The following is a 17928-nucleotide window of genomic DNA, read 5'->3' on the forward strand; positions in this document are numbered from 1 at the left end:
GTCGATAGGTAATAGCTGTTCCTGAACCTGGTGGAGTGGGACGATGATTTTACAATAAATTCCATAGATATTGCTTTGCCTCGTTTGCATTCTCTAAATACATCAGATAGGATTTCGTCTCACTGTTAACATTGGGGGTTCTTGTTTGTGGCATTGGGAATGCCATTTTCCTGTGAATTTCCAAAGGTTGATTTCAGACTAACCAACCCAAGTAGGTACACCACTGAATTCAAAGTCAGTTCTTCCAAGGCAATCTGTGGGGATCTATCACAGATGGGGAATGAGTGTCCAGTGGGATGGGTAGTGTGTAATTTGTGGGGTTCACAGGTCTATTCTGTGCTCCTGCCACATGACCTCCACATTCTCAGTGCAAGAGTGTGGCTGCGTAGTAGCCGAAGTGCTCCCACCTACCTAGACTTTGTGCCCTGTAGCTAGAAAACGTTTGCAAAACGTGAAAGATTTTCTTTGTTGTATTGCATTTTTGATGGATTCTAGATCGTGGTCTCTGGGGACTTTGCTATTAGTTGCATAGTGGGTGGTGGGGTTGATGCTGTTGCTGGAGCAATTGGGGAGGGGAGGGATGTTGCATTTGCTGCTGCTTGAGCATGGGAGGGGGTGGCTTCGAGGCTCTAACCTTTTTTTTTGTCATTCATCCTTTGGGGTCTTGTTTCATGGATGTCTGCAAAGAGTAAGAATTTCAGATTGTATACTGTATATATTCTGATATTAAATTGAACTATTGAACCTGTAATTAATAAATAAAACCAAAAGTATGTGATTTTCATTCTGCATATGCATAGTATGCATATTACAAAACAAAAAAAATTTAAAGTGCTGTGCAGTTTTCAGAACATGTAAAAATTTCCTGCTGAGAGCAATGGTTGGTCCACGCAGCTGTAAAAAAAAAGTAGTGAGTGTGTTTAGTGCAATACTGTAAGTTGAAGTGGATGATGAGAGAAAATATTTTGTGTATTTAATCTGCAGTGCGAATATTTTATTCTAAATTGTTTTTTAATCAGTTTTTAGAAAAAGATGGATTAATAAAGTAAACACAGAAGGAAAATACATTTGATTAATCTCTTTAATAAAATAATAAGGGTGGTGGCATTGTGGTACAAAAAGCTTTCACCAGGCATCTACCATTTAAAAGCTAAATCAAGTCCAATTTCGTCAAGCATTAGAGTAAGGAAATGAAAGACTGAATAAGGGACCAAAACAGTAACGGGGGCAAAATTACACTGTCTTCAAGATTCAGTTATTTGCAAGGTCAAGTGTCTTTTTTATTTCAATCTATCTACCAGGTCTTTTATTCCCCCCCACATGTTGAAGCCTAACCATAATAGAAAATTTTTCCTTAATACTCTCGTACTGTGAAGTGGGAAGTAGCCGCTCAAGTGATAAAATTCCAATTTATATATACTAGCCTGCAGGTCACCCTTTGTGACATGAAGCCATGAGAGCAGGTGAGGACAGTTGTATGAGCAGCTGGTGCATATCCCAAGTCCTGGTTGCGCTACCACTGTCTCCAGGGAGACAATCGCTGAAGAGTATTGATAATGGCTGGGGTGTCCTGTCTTGTAAATGACAATCCACTTCTATAGAAATATCTGCAAACAATCATTGTCATGGGAAGACCATGATTGCTTATACGACACAGCACATAACAAAAGAATGCCTCAAAATTATAAGTTTTCATTACAAGGCCTAGACTCAGGTAATCAGTATAAAAAAGATTCAACACACATCAGCAACTTTGATGTGTGTTGCTTGAATTTCCAGCATCTGCAGAATTCCTCGTGTTTACATTTTTAAAGAAGATTCAACCTCCTTTTATTTTAATGTTTCCCTTGTCACTTTAATTCAAAAATGGCACAACAGAAGAAAATGACAATCTCTCTAACAACTGAATTTTTAAATCATCATTGTCCACTTTGTGCCAAGAGTACTTCACATTGTTAATATCTGGAGGGAACTGGCCGTATGTAGTTTCCACCTGGGCAACAGTGACCAGCACATTGAAACAAATGCCATCTGTCTTCCCAGTGATTCCACCGCTGTGTTGCAACCCCAAGATACCATGAGTTTTCACCTTGACCTGCGAATCCCTCAAGCACTCCTTGATCAGTCTGTAGATGGCGAATTCTACGCTGCAGGATAGATCAGCCGAGGAGGAACCACAGACTGTCACGGGGAAATGGGGATGGCTTTGATTGTTGGTCAGCAGCCACAGTTCATTGCTTTTGTTGAGAAAGGCAGATACTACTCGGTGACACACAACTGAGCAGGGCAACTCAACAGGCATAGTCACTGGATGAGAAGCTTTCTCTTTGTGCTTGACAGCAAATGAAATCAAATTTAAGATGTCTCTGGCTCTCAGGGGAAGTGGTGACACTCTGTCCCACCATCTTGCCTGCAAGGATTCCGCATCACTCTCTGATGTAGTCTTCAAGTTCCCTCCTAGAAATAAACATTGCTGAATATCAGCACTGGACTCATCAAATAAAATAACACCCAATACAAAATTTTTGTTGAAGTTACTAGAGGAGTAAATTCAAAATCTGAGAGTGATTAACTGCTATGAAACCTCTGTGAATAATACATTTTTAGATAAAATTACCTCTGTAAAGCTAACATTGATGTTTCTTTAGAACCATGAACATAACACAAAAAATAAATTACAGGTTGAATACCCCTTATCTGAAATTCCAAAATCCGAAAACTTCTGAAATCAGATTTTTTGACATGACATCACAAATTGAAAATTTCACAAGATGCTAGGAAGGTTCTCAGGCGATGTACAGGTCTTTGTGCACCACAGGCAGTTCTGAGAAGTGACCTCACAAATATAATGAACAGAAATGAAAGAAAAATAGAAAAACACTGAATAAGGCAAATAATGAAGATCTCGATCGTGTATCAGAGGACTGAACGTACGCTGCTTAACATTATGCTGATCGTGAAACAAGCAAAGACCTATCATGATCAACTGAAAATTGAAGGTAATTGTGAATATTCAGCAGGCTGGTTGCAGAAATTTAAGAAAACATTCAAATTTTTAAAACATCTGCTGATCACAAAAATTTAACACCAGAACAAGTATACGATGCTGTTTGTTTTTATACCTTACATAATGGCATTACATTTTTAAAGGGTAGGTGTTGAAAATCTAACACCAGAAGAAATGCTGTTTTTATATCTTACATTAAACCAAAAAAAGCAAATACAGTGTACTGTAACCTTTTAATCAAAACACAGCATTGTAGGTGGAGCCTGCTGCCGTTCAACAGCTGACTGAGGAATTCTCCTGATGCTGCTGTGCTGCTTTTGTTACCCTGCACACTTTATAATTATGCAATGTAATAATTTTTACTGTTAACTGCATGAGTGATGAACACTGTAAGACAAAAACTGTTTACTTGCAGCACATAAATTCAAAGTTGGAAATGATAGCAATTCCAAACTATCTTATAATAGATTTCAAAATCTGAAAAAATCCAAAATCCAAAACACTTCTGGCCCCAAGCATTTCAGATAAGGGGTGCTCAACCTGTACATTGAGTTACAGGTGACTTTTACAAATGTTGTCCACTGAATGAACCATTTCATTGACATTAGTTCCTCATTTTTTATTTAGGAAAGTCCACAACACTAAGATCTCAAAAGCCAAATCCATAATACTTAGATTTTTGAAAGAATAATTCAGATTCTTAATTGCACAATCTGTCGACACCGGTTATGACATGAAAAGGAATCAGCATGTAAACAACATGCCTTAAAATTAGTGTTTGATATGTTACAAAATACCAATTTACAAAAAAAATTCCCGTCAAAATATACCCAGTGTATACGTTCCAAAATAAACAATTCAGGACTGCAGTCATTACTTTGTACTCGCTCATCACAGTGCGAAAGCCACTTTAATTCCCATCACTCCCACCTTCACCAAAAAGGTGAAATGCGCACCTGTAATTCTTGCCAGGAAAACAAAACGGATCCATCGTGGACCTCTTTCCTCCACACTCAGCAGAGTGTAGGGCTCACATTCCAAACCAGTTTCCTCTTGAACTTCCCTCTTCACGGCCTCAATGATGGTTTCATTCTGTTCCATCCTCCCTGCTGGCAGGTACCACTTGCCATAACATTCTTGTTTTGCCTCCTGCATCATCACCACTTCTTTCTGCGTGTTTGGACAGAAGTCGCAAGGACTGTAAATTTAGCATTTGGGAGAAAGGTGGTCCGTATAATTTTTAACAAAAATTACACCTTTGCCATTATTAATGTATGATTCGACTCGCCCAGATCCAACATATAACACAGCAGGGCAGACTTATCTTGGGAGTAGCCACCAAATCTCGGACTTGAATCACAGGAAAAACACAGCTCAGCAAGCTTAACAAAGCAAAGAGAATATACACATTCACCTGCGTGCACACACACTTAAGAACATCGCTAAACACCAGTGCATTAACCATATTAAAGAAAGAAAGTTAAAAATCCTTAGCTTTATTTGTCACCTATATATTGAAACATCCAATGAAATGCATCATCTGCGTCAACGACCAACAGAGGGCAGAAGATGACCAATAGAAGGGAGAAGGCAGGAGTTTGGGGGTGTCAGGGAAACGGATCAGCCATGATGAAATGGTAGAGCAGACTGGATGGTTGAAGAATGTGTTGGAGACCGCCTGCAAGTGTCAGCATGTTTCCGGCACCAACGTTATCATGCTCACAAATTACTAACTCTAACCCTCTGTATTAGGAATGTGGGAGGAAACCGGAGCATCCAGAGGAAAGCCATGCGGTCACAGGAAAACACTGTCCTTCCAGACAGTGGTGGAATTGAACCTGGAATGCTGGCATTGTAAAGCACCATACTAACCATTACACTACCTTGCTGCCCACAGGAGAGAAGACATATGCAACTGAAACCACATTAAAGATCACCATGAATTGCTAACTAACTTGCAGAAATGTTCACGTCAGTGAAGTAGCAGCACTGCATTATATCATTAATTAAGCATCCTGGTTACATTCTTGTAATTAAAAATAACTAGAACTATAACTAAACCCGTTTGTCACATTCATTGGATTTTTAGTAGTTTGGACCAGCTCCTTTATCCAAATGTTGGCCCCACTTTACTCTTAAAATTGCCTATTTATGATGTCTGTTTTGCCCTTGCTGTAGCACTTTGCTTAAATCATGTGGTAATGCACGTGACTGACCAAAGTTGGTTAAGGTTATTGATCTGATATGTTAACTATTTTGTTCTCTAGAGATGTTGCTTTACCTGCTGAGTTTTTCTAACACTTCAAAGTTCAAAGTAAATTCATTATCAAGGTATGTGTATGTCACCATATACTACCTTGAGATTCATTTTCTTGCTGGCATTCACAGAACAAAGAAATACTACAGAATCATAAAGACTGACAAACTGTGCAATAACATAAACATAATAATAAAATATAAATAAGTTTTAAAAAAAAAAGCAAATAATACCAAGAACACGAGTTGTAGCGTCCTTGAAAGTATCAATAGGCTGTGGAGCCAGTTCGGTGTTGAGGTGAGTGAAGTTAGCCACACTGGTTTAGGAGCCTGATAGTTGAGGGGTGATAACTGTTCGTGATCCTGGTGATGTGGGACCTAAAGGTTTCTGTACCTCCTTCTCGATGGCAGCGAGAAGAAAGCTGGGCCTGAATGGTGGGAGTCCTTGATGATGGATGCTGTTTTCTTGTGGCAGTACTCCTTGTAGATATACTTAGTGGTGGGGAGGGCTTTTCCTGTGATGGACTGGGCTATACCCACCACTTTTTACAAGCTTTACTGTTCCTGGGCACTGGTGTTTTCATAACCGGCTGTGATGCAACCCGTTATTATGTTCTCCAAAGAAATTTGTCAAAGTTGTAGATGACATGCCAAATCTGCGCAAACTTCCTAGAAAGTAAAGGTACTGCCTTGCCTTTCTTGTGTACTGGCCCCAGGGCAGATCTCCTGATATGATAACACTAAGGAATTGAAAGTTATTGACTCTCTCCACCTCCCATCCCCCAATGAGGACTTCCCCTAATAAAGGAGTGCAGAACCAAATGTTTTTAAATGTTCTTCTATTGCCCATCCCTTTACTAAACTTACACCTTGAATGTAAAAACAAAATCTCTCAATAACAGGGAGACAGAAGCAGGTTAAGGAAGTGAGCTGAAAATCTTGAGAAAGTTTCTAAAAGGATATTGTGTCAAAAGATCTACCAGCAGGAAGAGCAAAGTGGCACTAATCTCCTTATTTCAGGGGTTCCCAACCTTTTTTATTCCATGCACCCCTATCATTAACTGAAGGGTCCATGGTTTCCAGGTTGGGCACCCCTGCCCTATATCGTCTAATTGCACAGCAAGGGTCATAGTCCTGGACTAGTTTCCTCACTAGCCAATTCCAACACATTTGGCTCCCGGGAGTAGATGATGTAGCTGGCTTACCTGCTCATTTAGTATTATTGCAGCAACGATGTAACAGACAGTTTTCCGCACGATTACAGGTACCACTTCATCCAGTGGGGAGTCATAGTTCTGTACCTCCATGCCTTCTCCTTTCAAAAGGAGCTCCAGCTGATTTTCAATCAGATCCATCTCTTAATAAAAAAAAATGCATTTCAAAATTTAAAAAAAATCAAGGAAACAAAAAGTAGGCACGTTAAATATATATAGCAGTTACTGCATTGCAATGGGTAGTTGAAACTACCCAATGCATCACTGGCAGCAGCCTAGCCGCCATCAAGGACATATGTACAGAACGGTGCAGAAAAAGGCTAGCAATGTCATGAAGCATCCCACCCACCCTGCTTATCCCATTCCCATCGGGGAAGAGGCTACACAACCTCCACACCAGAACTACTATTCAAAAACAGTCACAACCACCCAAGCTGTCGGACTGATCAACCCCAACCAGCCTAATGGAGGTGCTTAAGTATACCCACCCCACCATCACTACATACATACACATCACCTAGCATCACTTTATGTACATAAAACAGTCTATGTATAGAACAGTTACTTGTACATTGTGTTTATATTTATATTCATTGTGTTTTATTTCCATTTTTATGCTGCATCGGATCGGGAGTAACAATCATTTTGTTCTCCTTACACTCGTGTAATGACGGATGACCATAAACTATCTTGTTTTAAGAGACAACATTGGTTCTTGAAATTAATTGGTAATTGAAGGAAGTTCCTTGAATTACAAAAAAATCCTACAGAAGAAGGTTAGGTAACATGTTGGGAGTCACATAGCACAGTAACAGGCCCTTTGGTCCAACTGGTCCCATTTTCCAGGGTTTGATCCATATCCCTCTGACTCCTTCCAATCCACGTACCCAAGTACCTTTCAAGTGTTGTTAATATACCTGTCTCAACCATTTCCTTTGGCAGCTTCTACCATTCACTGATTGCTCTCTTGATGAAAAAATTGGCGCTCATGTTCAGAATCAGTCAGGTACCACTGGCATATGGCATGAAGTTTGTTGTTATGCTGCAGCAGTACAGTGCAATACATAATAAAACTAAATTACAGTTAAGTATATACATTGAGTTACATTAAATAAGTAGTGCAAAAAAGAGAAAAAGCAGTGTTCATGGGGTTCTTAAATTTCTGTTCTCACGCCATAAACGTATATCGATATGTGTAACTAGGGGCCGTGCACAATCCGGATCTGATGGAGACAACCGTGAGAAGCGCAGAGGAACATCTGGAGTAACTTCTGAAATGCCGGCTTCGCTGCCGTTGCTACTGTGTGATCGAGAATCTCAGAGGGGAAGGTCCCAAATCCTCGGCTTTGCCTATTGCCTGTTGCCGGGGCCGGGGTCGAAGCGCTCGGCAGAGATGGTGCTCGGTGTCGGGAGGTGGTCGGAGGCTCAGAGTTTTTCAGACGGACTTGGAGTCAAACTGTGGTCGGATGCTTCCAGTATGCTGCACCGGCAAGTTTGCGGCGCTGGAGGTTCACCGTCTGCGTGAGATGATGGGACTTTCGAGAGACTTTGAGACTTTTACTGTGCCATGGTCTGTTCTTATCAAATTACAGTATTGCTTTGCACTGTTGTAACCATAAGTTATAATTATGTGGTTTGTGTTAGTTTTTAAGTCAGTTTGTCATGTGTTTTCGTGATATCATTCTGGAAAAACATTTTATCATTTCTTAATGCATGCATTACTAAATGACAATAAAAGAGGACTGCGTGTCCTCATAATCAATGAATAAAATAAACCTTGGCCCACTAGTCCTGATGATTTTATGCACTCCTATAACTTTACTTCTCACTCCTGCACTCCAATGACAAAACATCCACACCTACTCAACCTCTCTCCAAAACTCAGTCCCTTGAGCCCTGGTTAACATCCTTGTAAATCTCCCCTGCTCCATTTTCATTGTAATGGCATCTTTCCTATAACAGGGTGACCAAAACTGAATAATATTCTAAATGCAGCTTACCAACACCCTGTACAACTGCAACATAACATTCCAACTTCAGTACTCAGTGCCCTGACTAAAGGCCAGTGTACCAAAAACCTCCTTCGCCACCCTGTTTACATGCAACGCCACTTTCAAGGAACCACGTACTTGCACTAGTAGGTAACTCTGCTCTGCACCTCTCTCCAGGGTCCTACCATTCACTGTGAAAATCCGTCTTTCCAAAATGCAATACCTCACATTATCAGAATTAAACTCCATTTGCCATTCTTTGGCTCAGTTACCCAAGCTGTTAAAAATCCCTCTGTAAATCCTATAACCACCTTCACCGTCAATGCCACCTATTTTAGTGTTCAGCAAATCTACTAATTTTATTGATAGGATTACCGGTAAGATGGTGGTGCATTTGACCACAGTGGCCTCTCGGGGGCCATTTTCTTTTTAAAATGCCTTTCTATGATTGTAAGACTATACTGGACTCTAAGAACAATGGGCACAGCAGGTCTACCGCATCAGTCATCTGTTCATTGTTTGGAGCTGCTGGCTAGGGTGAAGGAGCTGGCAAATGGGCCGGGAGAAGGTGAAGCTGGCGGACTGTAACCGTGAGCGACTGTTTTGGATGTTTCTCTTGTGATCTCAAGACTTGTTGGACATTGATAATGCAAATACCACAGGCCTGTTTCCTTTGTATGGTGGCGAAACAGGCGGTCTGCGTTCTCCAGCAACTTTGATGTGTGTCGGTCATAGCAAGGACTAGGCCACAAGCTGGCTTGCCTGCTGCTGGAGTCCAGGTGAGATGATGCTTGAGGGGGTGTAGCGTCGATCCATGCTTGGTTGGGAGCTGGCCTCTCCTGTCAGTGCTGCCCTCTGCTATTCGACCAGTGGAACGACAGGCTGGATTGCCAGGAGCTATACCATCAATTTGCATGTCGCTCACGAGCTTGGACTATACATGTGTTTTCTTGCATAACGATGTGTGTCTTTTTGCTCTCTCTCACTATTTTAAATGTATATTATGCATCTTGGCCCCAGAGGAACGCTGTCTCATTTGACTGTATCCATGTATGCTCTGAATGATAATTAAACTTGATCTGATTAGATAATTCCTTGTAATTCTCATGCAAATTATTGCAAAGGATCTAGCAGCTGAGCCTTGGAGAACATCATTATCACAGGCTTCCAGGCTAAAAAACAACCTTCCGCCATTACCCTCTGCTTCCTACCGTCAAATTTTGTATTGTATCTCCTCTTTTCCCATGTGATTTAACTTTTCATAGCACCCCATGTATCATGTGGACTCTTACCACAGAACTCCTGAAGTCCACAGAGACCACATCTACCACCTTACCCTAATTGATCTTCTTGTCCTTTCCAAATGGTTGTACACCTTATCCCTCAGAACCCTCTCCGATAACTTACTTGTCAATAGTCCCCTGGTTTTCTTTGTGGCCCTTCTTAAATAAAGGCACAATGTTAGTTACCCTCCAATCTTCTGGCCCTTCTCTAATGTTGATGCATACATCTCAGCCAGGGCTCCTGCAATTACTGCTCTAGCTTCCCACAGAGTCCTCGGCTAAACCTGATCCGGCCCTGGAGATTTATCTTCATATGTTTTAAGACATTCAATTCATGCTCATTTTAAAGACGAGTACTCAGCCGGAGCCTGACTTCCTTTTATACCTGCAAATTTTAAAACTCTGCAGACTCCTCACTTCTGCTGCTAAGAGGCAGGGTCTCAAAAAAACAGCAAGCTCTAATCTGCAAAACAAGTCTTAAAGCAAGTTGTGAATTACCTGATCTCAGTTGGACATCAGTTTGGCCCTATAACTGGACTGAATGTCTTGATTGCAGGGAGGGAAATATCCTCAGGATCCTAGCTCCAGACCATTAGCCAACATGAACCAGTGTCTGTAAAAGAAAAGAAAACTGGATTAAAATGAAGTTCAAAGTTCAAATTTATTATCAAGGTACATAAACAGGTATGTCACCAGAAGAATCAGAATCAGGTTTATTATCACCGGCATGTGACGTGAAACTTGTTAACTTAGCAGCAGCAGTTCAATGCAATACACAATCTAGCAGAGAGAGAGAAAAAATAAATAAAATAAAACAAACAAACAAGTAAATCATTTACATATATTGAATAGATTTAAAAGAATGTGCAAAAACAGAAATACTGTATATTAAAAAGTGAAGTAGTGTCCAAAGCTTCAATGTCCATTTAGGAATCGGAGAGCAGAGGGGAAGAAGCTGTTCCTGAATCGCTGAGTGTGTGCCTTCAGGCTTCTGTATCTCCTATCTGATGGTAACAGTGAGAAAAGGGCATGCCCTGGGTGCTGGAGGTCCTTAATAACAGATGCTGCCTTTCTGAGACACCGCTCCCTAAAGGTGTCCTGGGTACTTTGTAGGCTAGTACACATGATGGAGCCGACTAAATTTACAATCTTCTGCAGCTTCTTTCAGTGCTGGGCAGTAGCCCCTCCATACCAGACAGTGATGCAGCCTGTCAGAATGCTCTCCATGGTACAACTATAGAAGTTTTTGAGTGTATTTGTTGACATGCCAATCTCTTCAAACTCCTAATAAAGTATAGCCGCTGTCTTGCCTTCTTTATAACTACATATGCTACCCTTAGATTCTAGGGGACATTCACAGTAGAACAAAGAAATACAATAGAATCAGTGAAAATGAGACACAAAGACTGACAATCAATGTGCAAAAGACAAACTACAAACACAAAAGAAAAATTTAAACAAATATATTGAGATCATGAGTTGTAGAGGTCTTGAAAGTGAGCCCATAGGAACCATACTACCACCAATATGAACCGACTCAAAACTGCATAGAAAGCATCTCATCCAATTACATCATGGCTTGGTAGGGCTCTGCCCAAAACTGCAAGAAACAGCAGAGTTGTGGACACAGTTCAGCACATCATGGAAACCAGCTTCCTCTCCATGCATTCTATCTGTACTTTCTGCTGTCTTCGTAAGGCAGCCATCAAAAAAACAGACCACACCCACTCTAGACATTTGCTCATCTGCCTCCTCCCATTGAGCAGGAGATAATGAAAGACCATTCAGTCTGCTTCACCATTCCATCATGGGTGATTTAATATCCCCTTCAACATCATTCTCCTGCCTTCTCCACATAACCTTTGACGCCCTCACTAATCAAGAACCTGCTGACCTCTGCTTTAAATATAGCCAATGACTTGGCCTCCAATCCCATTTACCTCTAATTGAACCATATCCCCCTAAACCTTTCCTATCCTTGTAGGAAAGTCAGTTCAGTTTGTTCTCTGTCTTAATCTCAGTCGTCCCATAAGAAATAGGAGTAGAGTTAGGTCTTTCAGCCTGTCATGGCTATTCCAACATTCACTCTTGGCTGATTTATTTTCCTTCTCAAGCCCATTCTCCTGCCTTCTCCTGGAAATCTTTGATGCCCTTATCAATTAAGTACCTATCCATTAGTCTTGTGAGACCATGGATCTGCGCCTGGAAAGTCTTCACTCTCTAGGGCACAGGCCTGGGCAAGGTTGTATGGAAGACCAGCAGTTGCCCATGCTGCAAGTCTCTCCTCTCCACGACACCAATGTTGTCCAAGGGAAGGGCATTAGGACCCATACAGCTTGGCACCAGTGTCGTCGCAGAGCAATGTGTGGTTAAGTGCCTTGCTCAAGGACACAATATGTTCTCTCAGCTGGGGCTGGAACTCACAACCTTCAGGTAGCTAGTCCAATGCCTTAACCACTTGGCCACGTGCCCATTAAGTACCTATCAATCTTCGCTTTAAATATACCCAATGACTTGGCCTCCAAAGACATGTCACAATGAATTCCACAGATTCACCACCCTTTGGCTAAAGAAATTTTCCCCCATCCTTGTTTTAAATGAACGTCCTTCTGTTCCGAGGCTGTGCTCTTCAGTCCTAGACTCCCCCATTACAGAAAGCATCCTTTCCATGTCCACACTAACTAGATCTTTCATATACAACAGTACATACGAACAGGCTCAAAGACTTCTATCCTGCTCTTATGAGACTTTGAACTGCCTCCAGTTTAAGATGGACTCTTGACCTCACAATCTGCATCATCATGGCTTTGCAATTTATTGCCTGACTGTAACTTCTCTCTAACCGTAATACTTTACTCTGCATTCTGTAACTGTTTTCCACTGCACTATGACTGTAATGAACTGATCTGTATGGAGTGCACTCAAAACAAAGCTTTTCGCTATGCCCCAGTACACTTGACAATATAAAGCATCTTACAGCAGCCTTTTGAGGCAATGTAATCCTCATACAGGGTAATAGCTCTCTTTATGACCTCAAAAACTCTCGCTTATCTACCAAGATAGGTGTGCGATTTACTTATGTATTTATTGACACACAGCCCTTCTCTCCTCCAACCCCACCCCTTCGCTCTTACACTCCACTCTCCACCCCCACATTCCTCCATCCCCACTCCTTCACACACCGTTCTCCACCTTCACCCCATCCTCCATCTCCCTTACCCTTCCTATCCCATCCTCCACCTTCATCCCTCTTCCCTCTCCATCCCAACCTCCACCTTCATCCCTCTTCCCTCTCCATCCCAACCTCCACCTTCATCCCTCTTCCCTCTCCATCCCAACCTCCACCTCTCTCTCTTTCCTCACCATCCCATCCTCCACCTCTCTCTCTTTCCTCACCATCCCATCCTCCACCTCTCTCCCTTTCCTCACCATTTCCCAGCAAAGCTCCGGTACAGCCCAGACCCTGCTGTCAAGGGACACGGGAACAGAAAAAGCCACCGCCCGCTTCCCGGAGCCGCCATAACGTCATGACGTCTTCCGCGTCTGTGACCTAAACGGAGCGCAAGTCGTCACTGGCTAATTCAAATGTCAATCAAAACCAGATTACCGCCTCCTATTGAGTCATTCTCTTCGGGGGCGGGTGGTGCGTCCAGCAATCGATCTTCCCTAGGCGTAAATGTTGAAAATATATGGCTAGCTAGCAGGACAGATTAGAGGGCTTGTCTACTGAGTCCTTATGGGTGGAGCTGAGAAACAGGAAAGGTATGGCCACATTAGTGGGATTGTATTACAGACCACCCAATAGTCAACGAGACTTGGAAGAGCAAATCTGCAGAGAGATAGCAGACAACTGCAGGAAACATAAAGTTGTGGTGGTAGGGGATTTTAATTTTCCATACATTGATTGGGACTCCCATACTGTTAGGGGTCTAGATGGTTTAGAGTTTGTAAAATGTGTTCAGGAAAGTTTTCTAAATCAGTATATGGAGGGACCAACTAGAGGGGATGCAATATTGGATCTCCTGTTAGGAAACGAATTAGGGCAAGTGACGGAAGCCTGTGTAGGGGAGCACTTTGGTTCCAGTGATCATAACGCCATTAGTTTCAATTTGAACATGGACAAGGATAGATCTGGTCCTAGGGTTGAGGTTCTGAACTGGAAGAAGGCCAAATTTGAAGAAATGAGAAAGGATCTAAAAAGCGTGGATTGGGACAGGTTGTTCTCGGGCAAAGATGTGATTGGTAGGTGGGAAGCCTTCAAAGGGGAAATTTTGAGAGTGCAGAGTTTGTATGTTCCTGTCAGGATTAAAGGCAAATTGAATAGGAATAAGGAACCTTGGTTCTCAAGGGATATTGCAACTCTGATAAAGAAGAAGAGGGAGTTGTATGAAATGTATAGGAAACAGGGGGTAAATCAGGTGCTTGAGGAGTATAAGAAGTGCAAGAATATACTTAAGAAAGAAATCAGGAGGGCAGAAAGAAGACATGAGGTTGCCTTGGCAGTCAAAGTGAAGGATAATCCAAAGAGCTTTTACAAGTATATTAAGAGCAAAAGGATTGTAAGGGATAAAATTGGTCCTCTTGAAGATCAGAGTAGTCGGCTTTGTGCGGAACCAAAGGAAATGGGGGAGATCTTAAATAGGTTTTTTGCGTCTGTATTTACTAAGGAAGCTGGCATGAAATCTATGGAATTGAGGGAATCAAGTAGTGAGACCATGGCAACTGTACAGATTGAAAAGGAGGAGGTGCTTGCTGTCTTGAGGAATATTAAAGTGGATAAATCCCCGGGACCTGACAGGGTGTTCCCTCGGACCTTGAAGGAGACTAGTGTTGAAATTGCGGGGGCCCTGGCAGAAATATTTAAAATGTCGCTGTCTACGGGTGAAGTGCCGGAGGATTGGAGAGTGGCTCATGTTGTTCCGTTGTTTAAAAAAGGATCGAAAAGTAATCCAGGAAATTATAGGCCAGTGAGTTTAACGTCAGTAGTAGGTAAGTTATTAGAGGGAGTACTAAGAGACAGAATCTACAAGCATTTGGATAGACAGGGGCTTATTAGGAGAGTCAGGATGGCTTTGTGCGTGGTAGGTCATGTTTGACCAATCTGTTGGAGTTTTTCGAGGAGGTTACCAAGAAAGTGGATGAAGGGAAGGCAGTGGATATTGTCTACATGGACTTCAGTAAGGCCTTTGACAAGGTCCCGCATGGGAGGTTAGTTAGGAAAATTCAGTCGCTAGGTATACATGAGGAGATGGTAAATTGGATTGGACATTGGCTCGATGGAAGAAGCCAGAGAGTGGTGGTAGAAAATTGCTTCTCTGAGTGGAGGCCTGTGACTAGTGGTGTGCCACAGGGATCAGTGCTGGGTCCATTGTTATTTGTCATCTATATCAATGATCTGGATGATAATGTGGTAAATTGGATCAGCAACTTTGCTGATGATACAAAGATTGGAGGTGTAGTAGACAGTGAGGAAGGTTTTCAGAGCCTGCAGAGGGACTTGGACCAGCTGAAAAAATGGCACATGGAGTTTAATACTGACAAGTGTGAGGTATTGCAGGTTGGAAGGACAAATCAACGTAGAACATACAGGGTTAATGGTAAGGCACTGAGGAGTGCAGTGGAACACAGGGATCTGGGAATACAGATACAAAATTCCCTAAAAGTGTCGTCACAGGTAGATAGGGTCGTAAAGAGAGCTTTTGGTACATTGGCCTTTATTAATCGTAGTATTGAGTATAAGAGCTGGAATGTTATGATGAGGTTGTATAAGGCATTGGTGAGGCTGAATCTGGAGTATTGTGTTCAGTTTTGGTCACCAAATTACAGGAAGGATATAAATAAGGTTGAAAGAGCGCAGAGAAGGTTTACAAGGATGTTGCCGGGACTTGAGAAACTCAGTTACAGAGAAAGGTTGAATAGGTTAGGACTTTATTCCCTGGAGCGTAGAAGAATGAGGGGAGATTTGATAGAGGTATATAAAATTACGATGGGTATAGATAGAGTGAATGCAAGCAGGCTTTTTCCACTGAGGCAAGGGGAGAAAAAACCAGAGGACATGGGTTAAGGGTGAGGGGGGAAAAGTTTAAAGGGAACATTGGCGGGGGGCTTCTTCACACAGAGAGTGGTGGGAGTATGGAATGAGCTGCCAGATGAGGTGGTAAATGCGGGTTCTTTTTTAACATTTAAGAATAAATTGGACAGATACATGGATGGGAGGTGTATGGAGGGATATGGTCCGTGTGCAGGTCAGTGGGACTAGGCAGAAAATGGTTCGGCACAGCCAAGAAGGGCCAAAGGGCCTGTTTCTGTGCTGTAGTTTCTATGGTTATATGGTTCTAGCAACTGAGAACCATTTCTTTGGAAATATAAAATAAAGATGAAGTGCTCAGCAGGTCAGATAGAAGGAAGCAAAGTGGAAAAACTGCCCGGAATCCTTTTCCAAATTATGCAGGAGCGGTGGTTTCCAATGGTAGAGCAATGATCCAGTTTGGGAGCCAAAGTGGAGAGTCAAGAAGGAGGAGGACAAAACTGAAAATGACAAGGCGATTTGCAGACAGCAAAAATAGGGGGAAGCAAAGACAAGTAGAAGTTAATTACAGAATTTAAAGGCACTGTGTCAAAATTCATGAGGCATGCGTTAGATAAGCAAACTAAAGCATAAACGTTCAAATGTGTTTGATCTTATTGTCTTTAAGTTTTGAGGATTTAACATTTAGTGGCAGCCATAAAGACAAGAAGATCTTGTGCACTTCATTAGGGATTATGCAACAAACAAAACTGAAAAAGAACTCAACTGGTCGGGCTGGAGGGAAGTGGCCAGCTGCCATTTCGAGTTGAGGTATTGGAAGTTGTTTATAAGCCTCTGAAAAAATAAATCAATATTTCAATTGAGTATCAGAATGCATGCTGTATACCTGAAATTCTTAGTCGTCGCAGACAGAATAAAACAAAGAATACAGTAACAGAAAAATGTTAGAACCCCAAAGACCCCTCCCCCTCACAAGCCCCAGCAAAAACGTCAACCCTTCCCTCTCCCACTTGCATTGACCCCTCCCCCCGGTGCAAGCAATAGCTAAGTCCCCCCCCCCAAAAAAATGATCTGGAGTCCATCAAAAATTACAGTCCATAACCAGCACTTCTACTTCTCAGACAGGCTCTCTCTCTCTCTCTCTCTCTCTCACACACACTAACGAGGGAGAGAGAGAGATCGCTCCTGTGACGAGAGGGGAGACCAGCTGTCTCAAACTGCTGCATTGCTTCTCCATGCCCCCACCCCGGTGAGCTCTCACTCGCCATCAAAAGAGAAAGAGAGGGATCGCTCAAGTGGGGTGGAAGAGATGTAGTAAAAGGTGTAAATAAGGACGTTAGAGTTGTGTATAATCAATAATAAAGTAATCTTCGCGACTTTAAATGACCTGCAGACACAGCAAATCAAATTAGTGCGTACTAACAAAGTAGAGTGTAAATTGCTGGAATGCATGAGATGACTTCTACACCAGGGGAATATGAATTTTAAAAAGTCAGATGCTTGTACATCGGAATCAGGCTTATTATCATTGCATGTGTCGTGAAATTTGTTTCGCGGCTGCAGTGCGGTGACAAATTACTATAATTTACAAGAATAAATTGTGTTATATCTTCCAGCATTGGACATTTCTACCCTGGGGAATAATAAAGCAACACACGCAAAATGCTGGAGGAACTCGGCAGGCCAGGCAGCTACTATGGAAAAGAGTAAACAGTCAACGTTTGGGCCAAGACCGAAAATCGGAGCTCCTCCAGCATTTCGTATATGTTGCTTTGAAACGCCAGCATTGTCAGATTTTCTCGTGTTTGGAATAATACACTATTTATTTTGTGCGTGTGTTTTTTTAAGTTAACAAACGGGATAGAGCAGCAATAAATTGATTAATTGTGGTTAATCTCTACCAATCAGTTACAAGAGACTCGGAAGTGACAAGGAACGCCGCAGTGTGAGAGGGCATTGGGAACGACAGGTCACCCGACTCTCAATGTTTCCAATTCATCCTAATGCATTATTTTCCGAAATAAGTACAGCGCGTTTATATTTGCATTTTTGGCAATATAACATCATTTTACCCCTACGACTGTCATTGAACCCATAGTCTAAGACGACGAGAGTCTAAGTCTAAGGTGTCAAAACGAGATTTATTCTA

At 42.0% G+C, this 17928-nt stretch overlaps 1 protein-coding gene across 1 annotated transcript; it reads right to left on the reverse strand.

The window, feature by feature from the left end:
* Window positions 1-1047: 1047 nt before the first annotated feature.
* Window positions 1048-13289, reverse strand: nudt18 (nudix (nucleoside diphosphate linked moiety X)-type motif 18). The gene is made up of 5 exons (XM_072266595.1): window positions 13181-13289; window positions 10250-10364; window positions 6469-6620; window positions 3964-4177; window positions 1048-2457 (listed from the first exon to the last, which is right to left on the reverse strand). Exons 3-5 carry the CDS (start codon window positions 6616-6618, stop codon window positions 1856-1858), a joined length of 966 nt encoding a protein of 321 aa, XP_072122696.1. The 5' UTR covers window positions 6619-6620; window positions 10250-10364; window positions 13181-13289; the 3' UTR covers window positions 1048-1855.
* Between the last annotated feature and the right edge of the window lie 4639 nt (window positions 13290-17928).

This window comes from Mobula birostris, chromosome 8 (assembly GCF_030028105.1).
Source record: "Mobula birostris isolate sMobBir1 chromosome 8, sMobBir1.hap1, whole genome shotgun sequence".
Lineage (NCBI taxonomy): Eukaryota > Metazoa > Chordata > Chondrichthyes > Myliobatiformes > Myliobatidae > Mobula > Mobula birostris.

Coding starts and splice junctions, on each gene's coding strand:
- nudt18 (XM_072266595.1), bottom strand. CDS start 6,618: ATGGATCTGATTGAAAATCAGCTGGAGCTCCTTTTGAAAGGAGAAGGC. Junction 4,178..6,468: donor CAATAATACTAAATGAGCAG/GTAAGCCAGCTA, acceptor CCAAACACGCAG/AAAGAAGTGGTGATGATGCA. Junction 2,458..3,963: donor TTTCCTGGCAAGAATTACAG/GTGCGCATTTCA, acceptor GTTTATTTCTAG/GAGGGAACTTGAAGACTACA.